Raw genomic sequence first — 26,525 nt, forward strand, 5'->3', positions numbered from 1 at the left:
CGTTGGAATTAAATCCTTCTATCATGGCGATATTTGCTCTCATTTTACTGGGCTGCCCCAATTTGACCAACCTCTTTGATGCCATAAGTATGTGTAGCTAGATCTATCTTTGGGAGTGATCTGCACATCCCGTCCCCCGCTTCCTCCCCACAGCGGAGTTCAAGGATCAGCCAGCACTCCTATATCTGTGACTATACTTTCACTTTTGGTTGGTTCAAAGTACCGCACGTTGGCTTAAAAGAAAACAGGCAGCCTAATACATGTTAATCATTAACTTCCTTCTTTGGAATAATAGACTCTGAAGCACATTTATGTTTTTGCTTAAAAACCAGGCCAACTGAAGTCAATAACTAAGCTCCCATTGTTTTCAGTGGGAACAGGATTTCACCCCAGACTCCCAATGGATAATCTGAAGTATTACACTATGATCCTGAGCTGCATTTTCCAAAGTAATCATTGCATCACAAATAGGTCAAATACCATGTAGCAGTTCTGCTTGTCACTTTGTCATGTCATCTTTATTGTCACCAAGAGATTATATTAGAAAAAGCAATAGAGGGTGCAGCATTGTCTGGCATGTATTTTTTTTTTTATTAAAAAGCATTTCAGCTATGGGATATCACCAAACTGTTTATTGACCAGCTAGATCCTGTCATGTCATTATATTGTGTGAACATGCCGTTTACTTCAAAGACAGTACGCTACATGCCAAAAATTGCTCCACACCCTGTGTTACATTTACATCGGTACTGTGTTTTCTCCTTCATGTTTCACAAAATGAAGAAAATTTCACTAAGAGCCCGGGGTGCAGGAGTACTGCACAGAACTGCACCATGCTGCACCCCACTTCCCCTTGCTGTGGCTGGCCCCCTTAGTCAGCAGGTGCAGAACGGATGTGGGACTGAGGCCACACCTCTGTTCATCCCCTTTGGCTCACTTCAGAGAGCAGTCCTGGTCCACCCTTGACCTACAGCTGTGACAGGCCAGAGCATGGCTGTGAAAAATGCGGGGAAGGCTGTTTGTGCATTCATGCCCCAGTCTGAGCAACACACATTAAGGCCTGTCACAATCTAGCCCTTAAAAAATCCACAGTAAAAGACTAGTTCTCAAAAAATCAGTACTTTACTTCAGGAAACCTAAGGAACAGACGTTCACTGTGGAGACCCAGAGAAGTTCTGAGAGCCTGCGCGTTTCTTCTCCCGAGCTCAGTTTATATCAAGTCTTTAGTATTTATTCAGTTAAATGTGGCCCAGAATCAGAATTATTGTGAGTATTGCTTACTGTTCTTGGAGTGCTCTCAATGTATCCTTCACTGGAAGTGATATTTTGGTACTGGGGCTCGACATACTACCTCCTGACTTGAGAACTACAGTGGTGGACAGAGAGACTGTAGTTACGGTGATGAGGACAAGTTTGTGGGAGGGGATTGGACCAGGTACCCGCAAGGGTGGGGAGATGTGGGAGGCTGCAGCTGCTAGAATGGGGTTCAGGAGTGGACACTGGTCATGGGAAGGTGGGGGAGCCTGCCATGCTCTTCCCTCAATTCTGCTTGTCTAGGCTGGGTGGCTCTCTTTAGGATCTTTGGGGGGTCACTTGGTAGCTCCACAGTCATTTTATAGGCATTGCTTAGCTAATTATTCAACCCTATCTTGTCACAGTGCTAGCAGCAAAAAGCTTGCTCCTGTTGCAGCTACTGGCTCTGGAGCTGAGACAACTGAGAAACCCTTGCCCCACTGCTAGAAATCCCTAGGATTTTTCTAGCTACAATGCTTATCTGGCTGGCAAGCTAGTCAGTCTCTGGGCTGCAAACAGGCTTCTCTCCCATCAAGAGAAGCAGAGCTCTGCTCTCCTTCCTGGTCAGCCCAGAGCTAGGCTAGGGCTCCTTTTAACTCCCCTCTCCGTGCCTAGCATTTGCTGCAGGTGTAGCAGAGTGGGGCTAACTGGGTCCACAGGCTGTCCTTAACCCTCTTGTTGCCAGTGTGGAGCCTATTTGCCTCATTAACCCCCTCGTTGTCAGTGTGGGGCCTATTTTTGCCCATCACAGAACTCCACTAGCAAAATACAGCAGGTTCTTGTTTTGCTCTCAGAGGTGAGAGAACAAACATCAGTGAAACGAGTGCATGTGACAAGTGACTGTGAGAACAAGAGCAAGGCTGTTGAAAGCAGGGAAATATGGACCAAGTGAGAGCTAATTTAAATACTATTAAAACTAATGTATACCACGCATGTCTTTACCAAACTCCTATGTAACTTGTCCTCCTCCAGGAGAAGAGAGAAATTAGAGAGAGAGAATCAAATATCTTTCTTCTGTGGATGGGAGGTCAAAATCTCGAAATACCCACAGTCTTTCTGACTGAAATCTCAGAATTCTGACTGGAATATCTGGGGGGGGGGCAGGATCTGGTTTTGTTTGGTTTGTTTTAATTTTCAGTGCTGTGTGCCAGAAACTGAAGACTGGCCTCCTCTGTTCAGTCACAGAGCAGGTTGTTACAGCTCTTCCCCTTGTGGGACAGTCACCCGGCTGCTGTATTAGACCCAACCTTTAGATCCCAGATGCTTCCAGGCTTCCTAAATCTGAGCAACATCCAGACATTGTCTCTAAGTCTGGCTTCTCAGGCACACTCCCAGGGCACAGATTTCTTGTGGGATGTGGGACCCTGTGGCCCAGCTGCCCAAGTCCTGTGCTCAACGTTCCCAGGTCTCTCCAGTAGCTTAGGCACACTCAACCCAGAATTCCTTGCTGGCACACTGCATTACACTTCAGCCCAGAACTGTGAATTTTTCAAAAATATAGGAGTTAGGATATAAAACGAGGAGTATCTGGATTGTGGTTTGTTAAAACTGTTCTACAGTACTAGTGCCTTTTCTACCATATCCATCTCTTTTACATATCTGTAGCTTTTCAGGACCTGGAAATCAAAACACAACCTGGAACTATTGCATTTGTGTATTAAATAAGTATGATTTGTAACACGGCTCTTCTTCTGGATCATCTGGGGCGCAGATGCTAAAACTCTGCGATAATATTCAGGGTAACTATTCCCGAGTCATGCTGACAAATAGATTCAGAAATCTCCCACCAGGATAGAACTTGGGGAGGAGCCAGCATCTTTTAGGGCCCACCGTGAACTAAGGAGATAGGACAGAATAAGTCTCAGAAGGAAATATTAGGAACTTCCAAGCTTGGTAAGTGAGCTTATGCTGAGGTTTATGCTGTACTCTGAACTCTAGGGTATAGATGTGGGGACCTGCATGAAAAACCCCCTAAGCTTATTTTTACCAGCTTAGGTTAAAACTTCCCCAAGGTACAAACTATTTTACCTTTTGCCCTTGGACTTTCTTGCTGCCACCACCAAGCATCTAATAAATATATAACAGGGAAAGAGCCCGCTTGGAAACGTCTTCCCCCCCTCCCCCGCAAATCCTCCCCAAACCCTACACCCCCTTTCCTGGGGAAGTCTTGATAAAAATCCTCACCAATTTGCATAGGTGAACACAGACCCAAACCCTTGGATCTTAAGAACAATGAAAAAGCAATCAGGTTCTTAAAAGAAGAATTTTAATTGAAGAAAAAGTAAAAGAATCACCTCTGTAAAATCAGGATGGTAAATACCTTACAGGGTAATCAGATTCAAAACATAGAGAATTCCTCTAGGCAAACCTTAAATTACAAAAAGACACAAAAACAGGAATATACATTCCGTTCAGCACAGCTTATTTACCAGCCATTTAAACAAAAGGAAATCTAATGCATTTGTAGCTAGATTACTTACTAACTTAACAGAAGCTCTGAAGAGCATTCCTGACCTGGTCCCAGCAAAAGCATCACACAGACAGACTCTTTGTTTCCCCCGCCCCCTCCAGCTTTGAAAGTATATTGTCTCCTCATTGGTCATTTTGGTCAGGTGCTAACGAAGTTGTCTTTAGCTTCTTAACCCTTTACAGGTGAAAGGGTTTTTTCCTCTGGCCAGGAGGGATTTAAAGGTGGCTAGCCTTCCCTTTATATTTATGACATGCCCCCCAAATCACAGATAGGGTGAAACGCTGTCTGTGATTTCTTCCTGGAGCTCTAGAGAAAACAGAGTTAATAAGACACATGCACCTCTAAATATACTACCAAGTGTATAAAGACTAACAATATTTTCCACATCTCAAGGATGATTTTAACCAGTTGATTCTGGGAAACTTTCAGGGGAGAGTGCACCAGTCACTTTGTTAGAAGCTCCTGAAATGTGTTGTATGTGGAAATCAAAATCTTGGGGAGCTAAACTCCACCGAATAAGTTTTTTGTTATTTCCCTTGGCAGTATGAAGCCATTGTAGCGCAGCATGGTCGGTTTGCAGGTGGAAACGCTGTCCCCAAACGTATGGGCGTAGCTTTTCCAGAGCGTAGACAATGGCGTAACATCCTTTTTCACTGACTGACCAGTTGCTTTCCCTCTCAGACAGCTTCTTGCTCAGAAACACTACAGGATGGAATTCTTGATCCGGTCCTTCCTGCATTAAAACTTCTCCCATACCATGCTCGGACGCATCTGTGGTTACTAGGAATGGCTTCTCAAAGTCTGGGGCCCTTAGTACAGGGTCAGACATGAGTGTCGCCTTAAGCTGGTTAAAGGCCTTCTGACACTCTTCAGTCCACTGAATGGCACTGGGCTGTTTCTTTTTGGTTAGGTCTGTCAGTGGGGTGGCGATTTGGCTGTATTGCAGTACAAATCGCCTGTAATATCCGGCCAACCCTAAGAAGGATTGGACCTGTTTCTTTGACTTTGGGACAGGCCGCTTTTGGATAGCATCCACTTTGGCCTGTAAGGGGTTGATAGTTCCTTGACCCACCTGGTGTCCAAGGTAAGTCACTCTGTTGAGGCCTATTTGACACTGCTTAGCCTTAACAGTTAGTCCTGCCTCCCTTATGCGCTCGAAGACTTTTTGTAGATGTTCCAGGTGTTCTGCCCAGGAATCCAAAAATATGGCCGCATCGTCAAGGTAGATGACTGCATATTCTCCTAATCCCACTAGGAGACCATGTACAAGTCTTTGGAAGGTGGTAGGTGCATTCTGCAGCCCAAAAGGGAGTACATCAATGAATCTTGTTTTTGTGTTACCAGTAAAGCCAGACTCCATGAAGGGGTGCGCATGGACATTAACTCAGTGCCTGTGGACACTGACCTGGAGGATGGGATAGGATCACAGCCTATTCACAATGATTAAATCATTAAAATAAATAGAAAAAAGCATTTTACTGTCATCATGATACATGCAGTCTATACCTGCTCATATATGCACTGTAGCAAATGTAGAAATTACTAGTGCCACATGTGCCACCTATTGGTAGAAAGTGGGAAATTATTTCCACTAGTTTGTATTTACCAAGACTGTGGTATGAGTTTATATATCTACCTTCTATCACTCTCGTGTAGTCATCTGCCCTGACCCTGTCATAGCGTATGTATCGATATGTTTGAAAGATCAAAATGATCATAAATGTATTTTTAATTGAAGGTGATTTTGGAACAAATGTTTAAACTTTAGAAATACTTGTCATGGGCCCATGCAATCCTCTTGACTGTAGTGGATTTGCACAGAATATGAAAGAGCACAGCATTTGATCCATTTAACTTGTAAAGCATTGGAATGGGAATTGAATGTAACCAAAATTAAGTTATGTTCATGCTCACTTTAGTGTTAGAGAGCTTATTCCTTCACTCTCCCACTTCCCTGGTCCTTCTCGCATGAACAGAGAGCAACAATACCCGAAGTCCGAAGGTGCAAACAATTCGATGTTTATTGGGGTGAACTTCCAGCAAGCTTAAATACAAGTTCCTTTTTCCTTATTTTCGAATCCCAACTTACTTCCTGTTTGCCCCTAATTTATATAGTAATATTCTTAGCTATACCTTAACCAATCATTCTACTGAAATTTAACTAACCAATCCTAACATATTATAACATGATTAGCTAACCAATTATATCCCACCACCTTAATTAGTTTACACCCAGCAAAATGAATTATACAGCAGACAGAAACAATCACAGAACCAGACAGAGATTAAACAGACAAACAATAGCAAAGTGGGAATTATAATGACAAAACAATACAGAAGTGAGGATTTCACATCCCAGCTATTGATAAGTGAGTTCTTGCCAGACAGGATGCTATCAAACTAAGTTTCCTTTTACATTTTCTAGGCACTTCCCTTTCTCTGGAGGTGATAGGAATACAATCTTGTCCTGATAGTGCCTGACAGCCCAATAGCACCTTATTTCAATGTGACTAGTTTGGAATGTGAGGATGTGACTGTTCGCTTCCTAGCTTATGGCTGCCTCTGCTGCTTAGCCAAAGGCCTTAGCCTAAGAACAGGGCCTCAAACTGTCACAGTAAGAGAAGGCCCTTACACCAGCAGACAGTGATTTTGATTCTTTCTTTTATACCTCTAGAACTAGCAAAGTGATAAGAATACCCCTAAATTCTTAAAGTACAGGCCTTTGCAGACAGGCCTGAATATCTATATCCTAACATTTAGGCCTAATAAACTTGAAGACATTAGACGTCCCAGAACAGAGTAGACTGATAGTGGTCCTTGTTATAATACATGGGAGGAACAGTTAGAAATAGCTTGAGAGTTACTCCCGATTGCATCTCTACAAACTTGCCTGTTTGACTATTTGAATTTGCTTGAATCTTTTTATTTTTAATGAAAAATTGAGGAAAAATGAATGCTCAGCAGTTTCAACTGCTTACATTCAAAGAAGCGTGACGATGGCTGAAACAGCTCATTCGTTCAACAGTGGTAGCTTTAACAGAGTCTGCAGATGCTGATAGGAATGACAGACAGCCAGGCCCTAATGAAAGGCCATATTTAAACTATTCAAAAAACAAGTGTAAATTAGCCAAAAACAAATAAGCAGAGCTCAAAAACTATCACTGTAACGGATGAAGTAAGTAAAGTCTACTCATTAGCTTGATTCAATAGACAGAGAAACAAAACAACAAAAAATTAGAAAAAGCAACAAGGACTGGAAGGAGAGGTAGAGAAGGTGCCAAGAGATTTGAGACTGGACTGCAGTTTCTTCTTCAGCAATAAATGGACAGCTGGTCAAAGTGTCATATAACAGTCCTAAATCTCATGGGATTTTACAAGATTAACCAACACAATTTATTTTAGCTCACTTAGATCAGTGGTGGGCAGCCTGTGGCCCACGGGCCACATGCAGCCCGTCAGGGTAATCCACTGGCAGGCCGCCAGACAGTTTGTTTCCATTTGCGTGGCCGCCTGCAGCTCCCATTGGCTGGGAACAGCGACCGTGACCCCTGGGAGCTGTGGGCAACAGTGCAAATGTAAACAAATTGACTGGCGGCCTGCCAGTGGATTATTCTGATGGGCTGCAGGTTCCTCACCACTGAGTTAGATACTAGCAGGAATTTTGGGGGGAGTAAGGAATTTTTCTGACAACCTTTCAGACCATTACCAGGATGTAAGACCACCACGCATATCTCATGTGACTTTGAGTCAGACCTTTTGAATTCAGCGTATCAGTTGTGGATTCTTATTTTCAATTCTCCAATTTATCCAAAATAGAAATATCATAATACTCTCATATCATGGATTACAGCACCAAGAGACAGGAACCTGAAACGAATGCACACACAGATGACTTGGTTAATGACCCAGTTCAAAGACCAGTCGTTTTCAAGGGGAAGGTCACATAACTACTTTACCTAATTTGAAAAAATAAAATGGGTTATGCAAAATTCCAGTTGTTTAGTCACTCAGGGCAAGTTTTTTTTTTAAATGGGGAGTAAAACGTTTTCCCACCCCAGACTTACCAGTAAGAGCTGTCATCTTGGTAAGGACTAGGTGAGTAGGTTTTGGTGACTAAATTTTCATGTACAAAGTTGTATTAAGCCAAGTAACCCTTTACACTGAGGAATAGACAGCATTATTGCTTTCACTGTAAAGAGACTTGCAATTACTGTGAAAAGCAATTTGTCAGTAAAAAGCAAAAACGTATTGAGCATTAATAGCTGCATTAGCCAGCCCTTTTGGCATGGAGTGCCAAGTAAAATTGGCTGGATAGCAGTTAAAAAATAGCATTAGATAAATACATTAGGTAGTAGATGCCTACTGTAACTGGCTGAAGACATATATCAGACATCTCCACATGCCCCAAAAGACTCCAAGATGCCTTAGTCGGAGACACTTTATGGTGAACTAAAAACTGAAGATAAATAAATTCTTAGAGAAGCTTCGTAATATAATCTAGAACCAGAAACTTTCTATCTTGAACATCTTCCTAAGAGGATGTTCCATGATATAAGATGTATTGGAAGAAATAAGTAAGAACACCCATCTTCAAAGGAAGAAATACAAAAATGCAAATCCTTAACTTCAAGATACAATTACATGACTGCACATACAAATTGGGAATTTATACATCCACTGGCCAATTAAAAGCATAACTCATTTGTATGCACAAATACTCAGTTTGTGGAAACATAGTAATTATATGTGCAAATAAGAGCACACAGCTGTATGCACATTTTACAAACACATTTGTGCCCCATTTCAAAATCGTGCTCTTTAAGTCCATATTAATCTAATGAATGACAAAAAGGGTCCTTGCTAAAGCAAATAACCTTACTACAAAAAAATCAGAGCAACAGGCGATAAACCGGCTTCCACTGGAGCTCAAGGAAATACTTTAGATTGATATTGTGATGTAAAAAGGAAGAACTTTTCTAAGCTGACTGATCTTCAGTCAGAGATGAACACAATTTAACTAAGGGGTATAGCTCAGTGCTCCAACCCACATGATGTAGCATGGCAAAATCAAATATGAGAGAAATTTAGCTGTGGATTTTTTTTTTAAAAAAAAGGGGAGTACTGTATGCAGTACAAGGGTATTGTGAGCATATTCGAATAATAACCCTGAAACAAGCAAATGTGTCAAAGGCACATCACTGGGTGTCATTTATACTAGATAAAGTATTCTAATGACTAGAGAATGGTCTTCAGCACCTTATAAAAACAATCATGGTGTTTAGGCAACCAAAATAATTGATGAGTGCATTTTGGGACTTGACTTTCACACTTCCTAATAGCTGTCTCTAATAGTTCATGCAAACAAAGCACTATACACAGGACTTTAAAAATACCCTTTCAACATTTAGTTCTGCATGTTCAAGCACTAGGTTTCTATTGGTGTGTTGCCAGTCTCTATAAGCCTGTTGAATTAATAAAGTTCACGATACTTGGGGAATCCTGGAATGCAGTCAGGGTTCGAAGACAGTCTATTGGATCCGAATTTCAGGATCACCAGTAAATTTAAACTATGACTACTGCACTTTGGATAGTTGGGATTGACCCCCCATCCACAAAAGGAGGGCATTTATTTATTTAGCATTTGCATATTCACTGAGCCAAGCAATAGCATTTTCAGTGACCAAGTGGAACTCTCAGAACCCGCTGCTGAATTTGACCAGCGGGTACTCTTTGACAGTGTGTATCATTGTTTAATCTGCACCGCAGCTGCAGCTTGGATTGCGTCAGAGACCTCAATGGTGCTGGTTGACTGCACAGAGGCCTTGCCCAGTCCGGAACTGGCTAAGAAGGGCCCACTGCCAACATGGCAGGTCAAAGCCGGGTGGGCGGGCAAGCATTAGGGTCTGTGATGAGGAACTGATTGATGGTTGGCACATACCTTCTCAAGCAACTGGCCAGCTGCAATTTCCCTCCTGATGTAAGGGGAGGCAATGTGGCTCAGAACTGGAAGACATGGAAGATGAGTTGGTCAGAGAGTTCCTGTGATGATGCGCATTGTTGAGTTGCATGTCAACGAGTTTATTGTATGCCAACCGACTCCATACTGGTGCACAGTACTTTGCTATTGAGTACGTGATGGCAAGGGCTGAGGTCTTTAGGGTTGGCACATCCACTCCCCATGAAGAACCTGCCAATTTGATGAGAAGGGTGTTCTTTGTCTTGATCTTCACTGCTGTCTTGCCCAGGGAGCTTTTGTATGTCAGTGTTCAGTCGAGGGTCATGCCTAAGTTAACTGGGTATGCTTCATGCTTCAGCCTCTGGTCATTCATTATGATGTTTAGTTCACTCTTAGCATTGGCATGCTGGAGGTGGAATGTGCTAGAGACAGTCTTTTTGGTGCTAGGCTGAAGGCGCCATGTCTTGCAGGGCATAAGAATATATATAGTACATAAGTCAGTGATAACGGAAAATTATGAGGTAGTGTGTGAAGACATACAGTAGGGGCAGTACACAATTTAAAATGTTTTGATTTACTTCTGTTTTATCTATAGTTCCCTTCTTTAAGCAACCTTATATGCATTGGATCAACAAAAGGGAGGAGGGATAGCTCAGTGGTTTGAGCATTGGCCTGCTAAACCCAGGGCTGTGAGTTCAATCCTTGAGGGGCCCATTTAGGTATCTGGGGCAAAAATTGAGGATTGGTCCTGCTTTGAGCAGGGGGTTGGACTAGATAACCTCCTGAGGTCCCTTCCAACCTTGATATTCTATGTTTATTTTCCCATTTCCTGAATGGACAATAAGGACATGTTACTACGCTCCAGAAATCAGCTATGGATAATGTAACATCTCTGTGTTTTTGAACTAATTGAAACTGCATTCTGACAGAAAGAAAAAGATCAAGATGAAGCCAATTGCTCAGTTTGCATCTTTTTTTGGCACTTCTCCCATCAGTGTACCTTTTGGGAGACTCTTTGTCAATGTTAAGGCTAGCGGGAAAGTCAGCGATGCAGACAATGCAGAGAATCTGGTGTTAGTAGTCATACACGGCAGTGAATGAATTTCTCTATATTTATCTTTATTGCAATTAATATAATACTTTGGTCAGTTGCGAGCTTAGATACCAGACTTTGACGTGGCAAGGTATGCCACCATTTTTATAGTACTGAGGAGAATCAAAATGATGGGGCTGTTGAGCGCCACCCTAATTTAAAAGACAAAAAGAAACAAAATTCAAAAAACCTACAAAATTGAACATTCAGAGCCTGTGGCAGTTTTCTTCTTTGGATGAAATGGAAAACAGATTCGGCAAGGCGCTCAACTCCAGTAAATGAACACAAACACACAAGGCAATGGGACAGATTTTTTTAAAGTATTTAAGTTGCCCAGGGGGGTTGACAAAAGCATCTAAGTGGGTTAGCACCTAACTCCCATTGAAAGTTGCGCCTAAATACTTTTGTAAACATGACCAAATGCTGTTTTGCCTAATATTATTTTGATTTAGTGTCAAACATTTTTAAAGTTCCTGCTTCATCCCTCAAATAAACAAGAGTTCAGCCCTGTGTTGGAGTCAATAAGCATGGCTTCTTAGACTTCTGTGCAGCTACACCAATCTGTACCAGCTAATGATTTGGCCTAAAAGATAAATATTCAAAAATAAAGGCAAACAATAGATGGGAGGGACTTTTTAAACACATAGCATCAATACCTGGATGTACTGGCTATCCCCTGTCTCAGTCTCCTTCTTTCTTTACTATTAAATGCACCAGTCAATAGACAAAGATTTATTTTCCGTACTGCAGAAGCCTATGCAAGGCTAGGTTTATTTTTTGTGTTGGCTGACACTAAGTGAGCCAAGTATCGTAGTCGTGCTATCACATGAGGCATTTCAAATTCTTTTGATAAAGGCCTATTAACCACCTTTTATTTAGTTTGATATGTACACAATTCCCTTTGTCTCAGCAGTTGTAATGTTCATAATCTCTCTCTTCCTTACTGTAATAGTGACAATTGTATTTAGACTCCAAAGAGTAACTATTGTGTATCTGTTTTCTTTCCAACACACCAATGAATTGATACATATGCAGTTCTAAATCACAGTTTTCAAGAGTCATGGCAAGTGGGATGCTGACTGCCGGGCTTTTGGATGGAATTTCAATTGAATGCTTCCTAGCTCAACCAGAAATTTGAAACATTTGCTTTGAAGTCTGGCTCTTGATTGGTTGAGTCACACAACATGTAAAACCTGTAAAAACAGCAAATATTAGTCAACTTTATTTTTCCTTGTGAATAAATTATTATAGTATTCAAGTATAATTGACCCCTCACTTGGATCATCAATGTGATTTGAACCTTCAGTGCAAAACATATGAATCTCTAGTACTTGAGTTAAAGGAGTAACTGTTAGCAGACAGCTGCAGTAGGGTCTTACCCTCAGATGTGGACCAGATGTAGAGGGGGACAAAGACCCTCATTGCCAGCATGGTACATAAGTAACAGGTTACTTGGTCTTTGTCAGGTTGCCTATTGATTAGACATCCTCTTTTCACTGTCATTTGCAACAGGAGAGACACATGCACAGGCAAAATCAGATATTTGATTTGCTCTAATATTTTTTTAACAGGGAAAAGGAAATGATATTGACTTAATTATAAGATTTATTTAACATCTCATTTGCATGAAGGGAAGAGGTAAAATGATGGAAGAGAGGGACATAAGGATAATGAAATTGAAGCTGAGGGTGAAGTCAAGGAGTTGATGGGTGGAAGATAGATGGTGAGGGGACAGTAATGAATTTAATTTTAAAAATTAATACAACTAATAAACCAAGCGCACATAATTACCCTGAGCATGTTGCCTTGTATGTTGCACTCTTTTCTTCCATCTTTTGCTCTTATGCTCTTGAGGGCAGGCAGTGTGTGCCCCGTGTTTGGATAGTTCATCCACACAGTGGATGTTGTCACAGTCTACTATAGTTACCACCAATAATAGTACATAAGTGAGTAAAATATTTGGCCCATATTTTCCGTTTTGGTTTTAGAGTAGTCACTTTTGAGAAAGGGAGATTATAATATATATGGGAACCAAGTTTCTTCAGGCTTTGTTGAGTAAGATCTCAAGGTAAAGTAGTATAGCAACAATAACAGACAGGATGTATAGGTTTCTTTAAGAAATTACTCTGTGTAGACTTCATGTGTTTGTATGGAGACAGTAGGTTCATAGTTGTAGCTCTGTGTATTCCTACTGCTGCTACAGCTTGTTCCAGGTGCTGTAAATCCTGGCTGCAGCTTGGGGTACCATAGACCTTGTCACAGCAGAAATTAAAAGTTTTACTGAATCCTAAAGAGAAGAGCCTAGAAGTCACCATGACAGTAGATGAGCTAACATCATCAAAAAGAACAGGAGGACTTGTGGCACCTTAGAGACTAACCAATTTATTTGAGCATGTGCTTTCGTGAGCTGCACTGAATGCATCCAATGAAGTGAACTGTAGCTCATGAAAGCTTACGCTCAAATAAATTGGTTAGTCTCTAAGGTGCCACAAGTACTCCTTTTCTTTTTGTGAATACAGACTAACACGGCTGCTACTCTGAAACATGACATCATCAAGTTTACTGGTCAGTGTTTACATTGGACCTGATAAAAAATGCACTGAATTTCATGGTGGTATAGAGCAAGCTAGGCCGGCTACTTGCCACTCAGGGAATGCCAAGTTTCTTACTGAGGGCAGCTGCAAGCTTCCCTTGTACTGCTGGAGCAGAACAAGCATATTTTATTGGGGCCCAAGATCTGGCCCATAATATGAATTCTTTTTGTACTGAAAACTGGGTCTGGTCCCAATAGACTCTCCAGGTATTAAAAGAAGGATTACCATTCTTTGGCAAATACATTTTCAAGCACCAGAATTTGTCATTTCAAATAAGAGCTTCCCAGTTCCCATTCATTTTACAGGAAAGCGTAACAATCCTTTTCAGCTTCTTTCAGAGAACTCTCTTTAATAATGCATCACATGGATCTTTTTGCCCCTTATACAAACCACAGAGAAGCAAGCCTCTGCTTGAATGAAAAAAGCAGCCCCAGGCAAACAAGCTATTTTCTTTACTATGCCGAGTAGAACATTTTTTTTATGCTTTTCCCTCAATTCCTTCAAAGGAGAAATTCTTTATGTAACTGAGGATGGACAAGAATCAGCTACATGCTAATAGACCCAAACAATTGGGATTCTCCTTCTGCTAAATAATCTCCCTAGCTGTGAAATGTGCTAGACCACTGTTTCTTAATTTGTGAGACTGGCTTTCCAGGAAAGGCCTCAATCTGTTCAAGAAGAGGTGGAAACAACCCAATGGAAAATGAACAACTATATATTTTTCTGTGTTACTGGATTGTTTTCATGAAAGACTCACCAAAAGCAGAACCATCTGATGAATAAAGTGGACCTAATCTGTCGAGGTATTAACATGCAAGTGTTTGAATTTATAAACACTAGAATCATGAACTGTTATGTGTTTGAACTTGTGCCCTGGAATTTTACTGACTGATACCTGTAATACAGATGGGTTTTCAACACCTGGTGTCAGGCAGTTTTAATACTTAGCAGCCATATTAGTTATTAGTAAATAGTTTCTTTGCTGTAATAGCTATTGCAAACAATTTAGTAAACACCAGATTAAATCTGAACATGTAAAAATAAATAAAATAGCTATTGTGCCCATCACATCTGAAGTGACAATGATCTCGTTTCAGTTTTAATTGATCTTGCATTGCAAGTCGAAAAATGGAAGCCTATTATCATGAATTTCATATTTTTCGCAGAAAAACTTCACTCTCCGCAAACGTTCACTGTAACCAGAGCTGCAGAATACAGTGCGGTGAAACTATCCAAGATTTTTTATTCTACTTCAATATTTCCAAGTTTATTATCCAAGCATGTGCTTAACTTTAAACCTTTGAATAGTCCCATTGAGGTCAATGGCACTAATCACAGGTTTAAAGTTAAGCACATGCTTACGTGCTTTACTGGATCAAGGCTCATAAGCGTTGATTGCACCAGCCTGTAATTTTAACAGCTTCCTGCAGCCACTGGGACTTTAAGCCATTCTGTGCAATGTTTTTGCATTCAGAACATGGTCTTGTGAAAATCATTGGGGATTATAATGGCCACAATAAATCATGAGATACCTGCAAAATAAGAGAACAGTTTGATTCAAATTACTTATTATTATCCTGACATTAGCAGTCAGTGAAGCCAAGTTTGGAGGGTTGTCTGGAAATCTCAGGAATTTCAGGACTTTTGCTTTTGTGTTGGCAGAAATCAGGTTTGGCACACAGATAACATGTTTGTTTGCACTGGACAAGGGTCATATGGTACAATGCTGGCATCGATCTGCAGTAACTGTTTAGTAGAACAGCATGACCATGGTGCTTTTGAATCTGATAAGAGGAAACACTTTTTTGTACAGAATGCATAATCGATCTGTCTTTCTAAAAATATCATCAGGTTGGCGGATTTAGGCTGTTCGCATTGATGCTTAGGCTCTTAGTTACCAAGCATGAGAAGTGAACAGTTGTTGGATGGTGGACCATCAACAAGCTCTGTGGGTGTAAAGAATGATTTGTATAGTGGGCAACCGCTCCATATGCTTCAATTATCTTCTAGCACTCCAACACTCATACAATCTGCTCACTGGAAAGACATGATTGTATGACTTATGCTTTACTTGAGGCTTTCTCATTGTGGTATGAATCACCTTATTCTTTTACTTTCTCTTCACATCACCCATCTGGCTGCTTTCTGGTAGCTCCAGAACTTCTATGACAACAACTTCTGTCTGTTGTTCTGCAGGGGTATGTTTCTTGATGTTTATTTTTCTTTGCTGTGCACAATCCAAAAACTAATTTTCTAATGCTGTTGAGGTGACTGGTAATGGCAGAAAGAAGTTAACTTGGATTACCAATGGTATCCTAGTGATGCAACCTACTTATTAGGATCCAGTCTAGGCAAAACACTCTTTTCTGCCTCAAAACAAAGTCCAAGCGAATGCAGCTGTGGTTTTAGTGACATCATGTCTTGCTCTGTTGTCTCCGAGGAGCTGTAGTTCAGGATAACCTCAGCACATGTTGTAGTGTTTCTCTTAAGCTTGTTCACGTTCACAACTTCCTCCAGAAGAGCACTGAAGGCCATCAAAGTATGGAGAATGTCGTGTGTATAGCGGCTGCATTGTTCCCTCTCAGTGCTCTTTGAAGAGCTAAATCTCGTCACCAGTGCAGCCTCATGGCAAAGTTAAAAGGTGAAACTGAGAGAGGACCGTCTTTTCTTTCGATACTCTGTGTGCAGACTGGTTGCCTTGCATTCCTGTCACTCTCTACAGTAGGCACTGTTAGAAGCAGCATTAGCATTGCTCCACCCCGAAACTACTCTACATCCAACCAACACTTACAGTCGTCATGACAAAGAACAGCAGAACGTTCCACCTCCAGGAGACGCACAAAAATGGCCCTAGCACCAACAAGATTATATCCATCGGGGAGGGCAGGACAGCAAACATCTCCAGGTCCAGCCTTTGTATTGCGTCTATTTCTATTAACCATTGTGCCTAGGGGATTGTGAGGTGATCTGCTTGTAAATGTAGGTGGGTTGTATATTAGCCCCTGCAAACCATGCTGGAACTGGAACTATGGAATATTGTTGCTGCATTGAGGACCATGGCCACAAAACCTAACTGTGATTGAGTTACAACTTTCACCTCGCTGCAGTGGCCCCCAGCAGATGGTCTGACAGTCAGAGGTTGCAGGAACACAGCAGAGGGAGCAGCACCCCAACCGTGCTCTCTGCTTCTGACTATGCCTCCATGTCAGGGAAGGTGGCACAGAGGAAGTGACACTACCTGGGAATTCCACCAAATTGGAGGAATCCTTTGCTGGCTGTTTAAGCCAGCATTACATCATCTTTGCACCACCAAGGGGCTCATGACCTCTTCCTATGATGATTGTGCTAAGCAAGCTGAATATATGTGTCTTGCTGTGTTTGATGAAGGAAGGTACATAAATGAAATTCTAAAGGTAATGGACTTCACGAGGACAGCACATAAGGGGAGTATGCACATGCAAGAAATTTGGCAAACAATTATCAAAATTGGATGAAAAATAGAGGATGATATAAGACAACCAGGGGAATTAAAGAATCAAATTTACTGGCACTGATTTTCAAAATGACTGTTGTTTCAAAATGCTGAATGTTATTTAAGTGCCAGTTAATTAATCTCTTTCTTTGGCCTCAAGCTACTGTCTGATCACACAGGAGGTGAGTAAAGGGAAGTGTGCAGATCAGACAAGGAGTTGTTACCTTCACAGATAAGACAACAGTACACATGGAAATATTCAACAAAATGTGTTTCTGTTACCTGGGAGTTCACCAGCTTAAGCAGAAGCTAAAGCAGCTGCGGAAGTTTCACATTTTGTCACATAATACGATATGAAAGGTACATTTTCAAAATTTTCACAGTTTGTATGAATTTATGAATTATGAATTTAATCCTTCCACTGATACTGACACATTGTATTGTTTAAACAGGCATAATGGATCTGGAATTCTTTGACTAGAAAATTGTCTATGGTGCAGTGGTGTTCTTCATAAGGCTATTCGATCCACACAGCTTTTTTCAAGGTTGGGTTCAACAATAATATGTAGTTTCACTAATACAGTAATTCTGTGTCTGTCATGTTACAAATTTATTGGACTATTTTTTTCATTTGTGTTCATGCACTGAACTGAAGCACACACCTGCCACAGCTTTACTGAAGGGGATGAATTGGGTTTGGACTTTGCCTGAGTGAGTATTGGTGTCTGATGAGCTATTTTCATTTTTTTAAAAATCTACAGATGCTGTATTGCACTATGATTGACATTACATGTTTGTCTTTGCATTTCCTAGCACACCAGATAGCTTCCCCCACTGGAGTTGTATGGCACCAGATGAAGAATTTCAGTAAAAAAGCTGCAAAGACCCAGAGAGGAGGAGGATCTGATCATTGGTCTTGGAAGGAGGTACTGCCAGTCAATTAGTACAATAGGTACATAAACCACCTTCATGAAGTCATACCTCAGGTCAATCAGTACTAAGGTATACTAAACAGCATGTAAACTGGTAACTTGGGTCCCTGATCCCTTCTGGCTGGGCTGAATACAAACAGACCTCTCTACCCTGTGTGGTGTATGGCCCCTTTTCACCATAGATCTGAAGTTACATAAGTTCAAAGTTGACTAGTCCATGTGTTTCTGAAATAGAGCTTTGCAAAATACTCCTCTGGCCACTGTGCACATAGAGACCTGTATCTGTGAAAGCATCTCATGTAGTGGAAGTTTTGCTTACGCTACAATGCACAGGAAGCTGCTGATATGTCAGAGCTACAACCTCTGCTTACCTCTGGAGACCCATCTGGCTCAGTATAAATAAATGGTCATATTTCAAACCAACTGGGAATACATGTTTTTCCGAAGGTATTACAAGGGCCTTGAACCATAAAGTGCTGGGTGCAAGTGAACTCAAGTGAAGAACAGCAAGTGTGCACTCACAAGACAGAACACTAAATGTTTCCAAACCTCTGTACAGGGAAAAGAAATTGATGCCAAGGCAGTGGATATACTGTGCTGTCAGTTTACCTTCTCTCCTCTTAAATACAGAAGAGCAGAAGAAAAAAGGATCAGCGTGCCTGAGAGTGGTAATTTTCAAATGGCCAAGATGCTTGTGATTGTCCCATCTGCTGGAAATAGTTATAGTTAATTTCAGATGCACAATTCCTTTTATCCCGAGTTTAAATTACATTCAAAAAGACTTTTTTACATAAACTTGAAGAAAAGGCGAAGATCAGCAAAGAATGACACTTCCCTCTTCTCTCTTTTCTTTTACTCACCCTTTGTTTATTCTTTTCTCTTCCCCTTGCAATGCAAACAAAAGGCAAAATAACACTGATAATTCTTTGCAGCTCTGGCAGAGATGCCTCCAAAGCATTTTTTGACAAGATACAGCTAGGATACAGTAAACCGCTTCCATGCTAGCAGGAACGTGCTCACACTTCTAGGAAAGATTATCCACAGAGAATCAAAATTCTGCTTATTTTTCTTCAAAAGCAATGATGTTATTCTGCTGTATAGCAGATTTTCAGATTAATCCCCTTGAAGTTTACCAGACAACGAACTTCTGTTCAGAACGTGTTGGTTCGCTTTATTTAGGCTCGTTGTCTCATTTAGTAAGAGTTTGCTAAAATCTAGCAAATTATTGACTCAACAAACTAAATATTCTAGATGAGGACTACATGTTTGTCCAAGGTACTTTTGCCATGGTAATGCAGTCATACCTCTCACATTCCAAAAATGCCAGTATATGAGAAAAGCCATCAGAACACGAGACAATGGCCAAAATGTGGAATACCTGTGTTTTGTGGCACATCATGCAATCAAAGCCATTTTAACTTGACATTTAATGATTAACACTATTTTTAACCAACTTGCAAAACAGGTTGGTCTCTCACAGTGAGAAAACATCCTGAAGAACAGGTTTTATCATTCAAAGCCATTATAATGTCACTTATTGGGGGGGCAACAAAATCCATCAGCCTTTTTTCTCCTTCCTGCCTCATTCTCAATCCATAACATGGCTCTGAGGAAAAGTCAGGAAGCTACCTGACACCTTCAGCAATGGGCTCACTGGGGAAAATGGAAATAGCTCCATGTAACTTACCTTGGCTCCAACTCTTCTTCCTATCCAGACAGCATCCCTTAGCAGCTCCTTCCTCTGGGAGCAGGCCATATTCAAGGGTTTCCTCCTTTGTTTATTCCCACCAGTTGGCCACCACTGCTGATTGCTGCTGTCTACAGCACGCTTCCAGGCTTGTTGGAAATGCAGAATGAGAGGATCCACATGGGCTCCTAGGCAAAATGTGTGGTTGAGAGGTCTGAATGCAGTTCTACCTTAGTTAGCCAATTCCTTCACTAGTATTCCCAATGTTAAATATTATATTTCAACAGTTTAACTGCACCAGGATATAAAAAGAGGCTCTAGGAAATAACGAGCTTTTATATACAGTAGAACCTCAGAATTATGAATACCAGAGTTACTAACTGACCAGTCAATCACACACCACATTTGAAACCATAAGTACAAAATCAGGCAGAAGCAGAGACCTCCCACAAAAAAAGCAAATACAGTACAGTACAGTGTTAAATGTAAATTGCTAAAAAAATAAAGAGCAGCGTTTTTCTTCTGCATCTTAAAGTTTCAAAGCTGGCTTAAGTCAATGTTCAGTTGCAAACTTTTGAAAGAACATCCATAATGTTTTTTTTCAGAGTTATGAACATTTCAGAGTTACAAACAACCTCCATTCCTGAGGTGTTCGTGACTCTGAGATTCTACTGTAGCTCTTTTCATCAATAGATCTCAAAGCACTTTACAGAAGAGATCAGTATCATTGCCTGTATCAGTATCATTTTTGTAATCAGGCTATTCGAGGCACCCTGCCTGTTTCACAGACCAGAACAACCAAACCAGCTTCAGCCATTGCAACCTCCAACCATTCCAAACAAGACAGCATGAGCTCCCTCCTTCTACACCAACTGCGGGAGAATTCTCAGCTGTATTCCTGGCAGGGCACAGTCTGCGTGAACAGGTATATGTTGCTACTCATGTAAAACTCCTCAGAAGAAAAAGAAATGAGGGAGACAAAAGGATTGGACTGTGGCAGAGTGGGCAGAATGGCTTCGCTTTCTGTCTCCTAAGTGCTGCATGGGTATGAGTTTTTCTCATGTGCCTTAGTTGTTCTGAGTTGAGTTAAACCTGACTGATGGCTGGAAGTGGTGTCCTGGGGACCTACAAAATCTTTTAATTTTGTTTGTCTGGAATTCTCTGTCCTCAGATTAAATAAACACAACTCCGGAAAAGGGAAAATTGGGTTTGAAATTAAATCAGATGAACTGACCTTAGATGTGTATTGACACAAAATTTGGGCCTCTGACATGTACAGATTTAGTGGCTGACTTTAGAAGATTCTTTTTTCCACATCACTATGTATCTCAGTGTGTAATCAAGACCAACTTTTTTAATGTGCTTCTGGTCAATACTCTCAATAGGCTCTTGAATAACTGTCAAGGCTAATTCCCCACTCTGGCACTTTGAGTACAGAAGGTGGGGGCCCACAAGGATTCTAAAAATTAATGCTGGCCGCTCCAGGCTTGTATTAAACTCCCAAGGTTACAGCTTTTCTCTGACCTTGGATTGGTAAGTGCTACCACCACCCTAGTGCAGAACCCTTTTGAGAGGCCAGGAAGGCGCACTTGGGAATTCCTTACGGTGGGGTACCCTCAAGCCCTTTCACACATACCCCCACCTCCAGGGAAGAGCGGAGAAAGAAAAAGAAGGAAATCAGCTGTTGCCACCAGCTAATTAAACGTGCACAAACCTCTTAAGACACAAAAATCCAATTGTGTTCTTAAATTTTATTAATAAAAAAAAGAAAGAAAATACATCTGGGAACTCAAGCTATTGCTAGATTTTAAAAAAGCAACTACAAAGATTAAGTACCAAGAATAGCTTTCTTGAGGTCCAGTTTAAAGGTTACAAGAAAAACAAAAGCACCTCGAGTTAGCACAGAGGAAGCAACAAACCCATAACAAAATAAAAGGAATAAACCCAATCACATCTCCCTAGACATTTCCTGATCTACTTAAATATCTAGGGTTTTAAATGAGTAGTTTCTAGGTATGATATTGAGGATTGTTTCATACCTGGCCCCAAGCTTCTTACAGTATGCCTCTGCCCTGTCCACCTCTCCCCGGGAGAACAACAACAGACAGACAAAAGGGGAGTCTTGTTTCAATTTTAAAAAGTTCTAGCCTTCCCATTGGCTCTTTTGGCCAGGTGCCCACTCACTTCCTTTTACCTATACATCGCAGTGAGACTTTTTAACCCTCTACAGGTAGAGCAATTAGAAAACAGCTACTAACAGGAATTTTATAGTTGCTGGCTGGCTGGGTGTCCATAAAAGGGAGCTCCCCTTCCCCCCGCCCACCCCCGCACTTCATTTATCATGATAATAACATTTGCATCATTCTTCACCTTCATTTTCAGTAACTAAACTTTGTTCTCCTAATGAGACCAATCCAGAAAATTAGAGAGATTTGGGTTGCTGCATATCAAACTAAAGTCAGATATGAGTGACTGATTTTAGATTTGTATAATACTTTGATTTTGGCTACAGTACTGTGTTATAATACAGTGCTCTGTATCTTATTCGCAAACACTGAAATGTAAACACTTCATAAATCTAGAATGACAAGATTGACTTCTGGGTTTGTTGTCTCAAAAAGACACAGCCACTTCAGAATCATTCATGTTATACTGGCAGATTTAGATATCAGTATAACATAACAGACTCACTTAGCAATACAATTTGTATATTGTATTGTAATGAGTGTCAGTAAGTGCACATAGTAACTCAAAATCAAGTTTACTGATGGAATGTAGATACATCAATATTTATGAAAAGTCTGAAATGTTCCTCTTGCTATCTCTACACAGGTATCTTCATGGCTTAGAGAATTGTTTTCTAGTGCAGTGACTTTTCAAATACAGCTACGTGATTATTTCTAGTCATCCACATTCAGTTAAACAGGTGTTTACACACCTGAGCATTTTTGTCCTTGTGTGAATGTTGGGCCACAGCTGGATATGAATTTTGAATGGCACGTTTACAAACCAAATGTGTGTCTGGTGTTTTGTTTACAAAACAAATGACAATATGCATTTTCTTTATTACTTTTGATCTCATAATTTCAGGTGTTCCTTTCTCGGGCAACTGGGTCGGCACTTGAATGTGTTCCTTGTTTATTAGCAGCTACCTCAACATAACGCACTAATTCTATGATAAGGCATGCATAATAAACATACATTAAAAAAGTTTTTCCATTAAAGTGATAACTACATTTTTCAGTATATAATACATTTTCCCCAAGTGGAAATATGAAGTGCAGTTTGAAATCAATACTTCTAGTTGATAAATACTTTTTACTTTGTCCTCTTCCTGAATGGATTAATGAGATTTCTGCATTCTAGATAGGAGGATAATGACATGCATACCACCTATAATCAAAAAGAGACAATGCTTGGTTGCTATTTGTTTAATTTATTTTTCTTCATTTAATATTCAAGATGGTACTAAGCCCAGAAATAATTTACACCAAAGCCTTGTCTACACTCAGGGTGAAATCCTGGCTTTTATGAAATCAATGGGAGTTTTGCCATTGACTTAAATGAGACCAGGATTTTGCACTGAAAATTCTCAGTACAGATGCAATCCAATGGCATAATGGTCTCTAATAGTATTTTCAACACTCCTTTAGTAATACCTCCTGAGATGTAGCTTGATCCTTAGAACACCACTGGAATGGGTAAGATTGAAGTTCTTAACATTACTGGGGACAGTGATTACCAATCAATTGCCTACAGTGATTTTTTGGTGCTTTCTTCTTGTCCTGTCTGACACTCCATTTGCAGCGCTGTGCTATCTATAAATAACTAAAAGTATGGATGTGTAAAATCCATAAAACAAAAGTTCTTTAGCTGAAGTTCCTAACCACAAGCTAACACTGTGTAAGGTTTCCTATCGCTGAGCTTTGTATTATCAATTAGAAAATGTGTGGTGGTCACTAGAACAAGCCAAATAATGTCGTGACTAGTTATAGAGCTGAAGACATATCGGATGCAGTCAGTTCAGAATATGTTTATATAAGAGCTATTTCATATTACATTTAATTACCTGGGTAAAATAATTCAGTCAGGTCTTATCCTTTGAATATTCCTCACTAACTTACATATGTGTTTTGAAGTGGTCATCTTTTGAGCTGGTTTATCTGAATGCTGCTGAACCGTTCGAGTTTGTCAGACATTGCTATACGTGCAGTGCTTTGCTGCTTTTTTTTGGTTTTGTTTTTCATTTTTAGGCTCTGAAAGTAACATCTTTTTCTTTATCTTTTTTTAAAGATAAAGACATTCCCTGCTGATACAGCTAATCCTTTTTTCGATCCTTTTACAACAGTACCACAGTTTTCTGTAAGTAGAACATGCAACTGAAAAACTGTGTATTTAACACAGCACTTGCGACTCCAGATTATTTTTTTAAACAATGTCAGAAGTTTTGCCTTTAACAGTCCTAATAAAGATACTTTCCAAATGTGGCTTAGACTGCAAATCAATCAAATATGGCCATGACTTGTATCGTAAACTTGCCTTCATTGGTGTGTTGGAGATTACTAGAAGCAGAAATAAGGATTGAGGGTGAAACACTTCAGGGCAGCAGGTCACAAAATACAGCTGCACTCCCACAGTTCTACTGTAGAGGGCGTGGGTGAGGCTGCACAGACTCTGAATAAACAGGAAGGGCAGGCAATGGTGTGGGCATAGCCACTAAATCCATACGCTGCATGGAATCTTTGCTGAATTGGCCTTTGTCCCCTTTACAAAGCCTGTCTCTGTCTTCTAGGGGACCTAATTTTCATGAAAATTGTATTCTGAATTGAAACAAGGAGTTACAATTAATATAAAACAGTTGTATGATGATGACTACAGTCGCATGCTGCTATAAACGTCCGTGTTATTTAACAACCTAGAGCTGAATCTTGGAATCCTTACTTCTTATTTGGGAAAATCTCCCATTAAACCTCCCTGGAAATGTTGCTTGAGAAAGAAGTGAGGTGCGGGCTTTGGGATATGTCCCTTTGCACAAGGCATACTGCACAGTACCACATAAACAGGACTAATAACTGTATAACAATATAAAAATAAGCCCGACCGATCTAATAATACTGTACCCTGAATGCCCAACCTTAGAGTAGCAGTGTGAGTATGATAGGTAGAAGAAACAAGACATTTAAACAATTGAGGGACTTGTTAAAATTAATATTAGAACTCGAAACAACTAGGTATTATGCATGGGACTCTGACTGAAACCCTCTGCATGTCCTTCCCAAACTGGGATGTGGCTTAGCAGCCACAGAGGAGAAACCTTCTCATGTTAGAATTACACTTCACAGTCACGAGTGTGATATTCCTAAATTAAACTCATAAAATGAAGTCATTCCGACTTAAACCTTAACTTCTGTCCTGAGCCCCAAATCTGTTTTCTCTCTCATGTGGTTAAATATGTAATATGGAACCTTATTCACAACTGGGACAGCTACAGTATCTGTCTGCACTTAGTGAGTTATTAAAGAAAGAGGTAAAGGCTTGATCATGATCCCCCTTACCTTGGGACACTTTCTTTTGGGGGAGGGGGTGAGAGGGAGTCACGTGTCTATTTTTTAAGTCTTATTTTAGTGAGAGAAATTGAAAAATTTATCAGAATCTGCTTCATATCTATTTTTTGCTCTAATTAAAAATATCCCAACATATATATTGAAATCTTTCAAGCCCATCAAAACAGAATTATTGAAAAAGTCATCCAGGCTGGATGGTACCCACTTTAATAAAAATGGCAAGAAAGCTTCCACTTTTATGTCCCGGATTAAAAAACTGAGTTACACACAGAAATCTGTGCAGAATAATATCCCCACTAGTTCCCCTGTAAAAAAGGTCAGACAACACTGACATTTTGCTAGGTTTCACTGAACACCAAACTGAAAAATGTTCGCTTTGTAATGAAAGCTGAACATTACTAAAAATTTCCATTTAGCTAAAAAGCTATTTTGACATGGAAAAGTTAATGGAAAATTTTTGACCAGCTCTACTAATTAGGTTTTGTTGGGTGGGACAAGAGGGAGGGATAATCAGCATATAAATAAGTTCTAACTAACCTATCCACAATTCATCTTTTCCTCTTCAGAGTACTGGTTCACTGAAAAAAACCACAATGCAACATCACAAATATCTAAAATTACATTTCAACCCATGCAGCCCATGGTATTTGTTTTGTCATAGAATTATGCATTGTGGGAAATCTTTAGTAAACCAGGAAGTACCAAGAAGATTGCAGGGAAGTGAACAAATTTCTATTCTATGCAGTTATCCCCGTCCCACAACCTGAATAATGGGGATCATTGAACAAAGAAATATTGGCTTCAAGTCAATTGTTTTTCAGTTTATTTTAACACACCAGTTGTGCTAGGTGTCACCCCATGTTTGGCCTCAACAAAACAACACAAACAAATGCATTAGCGCAAAATTTCAAGGACAGAGCCAGATCTAACTCTGAATGTATCCTAGTCATGCACAGCATTATGCAGCTGCAAATATTTGTGGTTCATTTTCCTTTCCCTTGCTTCTTTTTCATGTTATGAACAGCCTGCAAAATTTTGGGGGTTGTTTTGTTGTTGTTGGTATTTTTTGATTTTAAGGTAGGTTTTGCTTTGAAAATGCTTATTAGAGCCAAAAATGTCTATTTTTTTATTTTATAGAAAAACAAAAAATATTAATAAACAAGTAAGCTTTGGAGGCTATTTTCTGGTTTTATAATTCTGCAGTTTATAAAGAGCTAAACTGATTTTTTTATTTGGGGGGGAAATAAATCTGATTAAATTTTATCTGTGTTGACTGGTGTAAATCATAAATCTATTGACTTAATGGAGCTACTTTGATTCACACCAGCTGAAGATCTGGCCCAATATACTGTATACACTGTGACAAAGTTCCTCCTCTACCTTGGTGGGTCCTGCACTTATTGGCAGATTTTGCTCGCCTCAGAGATTCACAGTAGCCCTCAATTTGGCCACTTTTGTGGCTCA

At 40.3% G+C, this 26,525-nt stretch overlaps 1 protein-coding gene across 8 annotated transcripts in view; it reads left to right on the forward strand.

Annotated features, from left to right (window-relative positions):
• EPB41L4B (erythrocyte membrane protein band 4.1 like 4B) overlaps positions 1-26,525 on the forward strand; it is a 246,854-nt gene that overhangs the window by 210,184 nt on the left and 10,145 nt on the right. For 6 of the 8 annotated variants that reach the window (XM_073332653.1, XM_073332654.1, XM_073332655.1 and 3 more), the window contains one exon: positions 23,791-23,859. The exons of 1 other annotated variant lie outside the window; for it this stretch is intronic. In XM_073332653.1, the coding sequence (XP_073188754.1) occupies positions 23,791-23,859 (69 nt within the window). Of the gene's footprint in view, positions 1-17,330; positions 17,533-23,790; positions 23,860-26,525 lie in introns of those variants that run through there. One more of the 8 variants, XM_073332659.1, reaches the window with a different exon arrangement.

Source organism: Lepidochelys kempii, chromosome 2 (genome assembly GCF_965140265.1).
Source record: "Lepidochelys kempii isolate rLepKem1 chromosome 2, rLepKem1.hap2, whole genome shotgun sequence".
Classification (NCBI taxonomy): Eukaryota; Metazoa; Chordata; order Testudines; family Cheloniidae; genus Lepidochelys; species Lepidochelys kempii.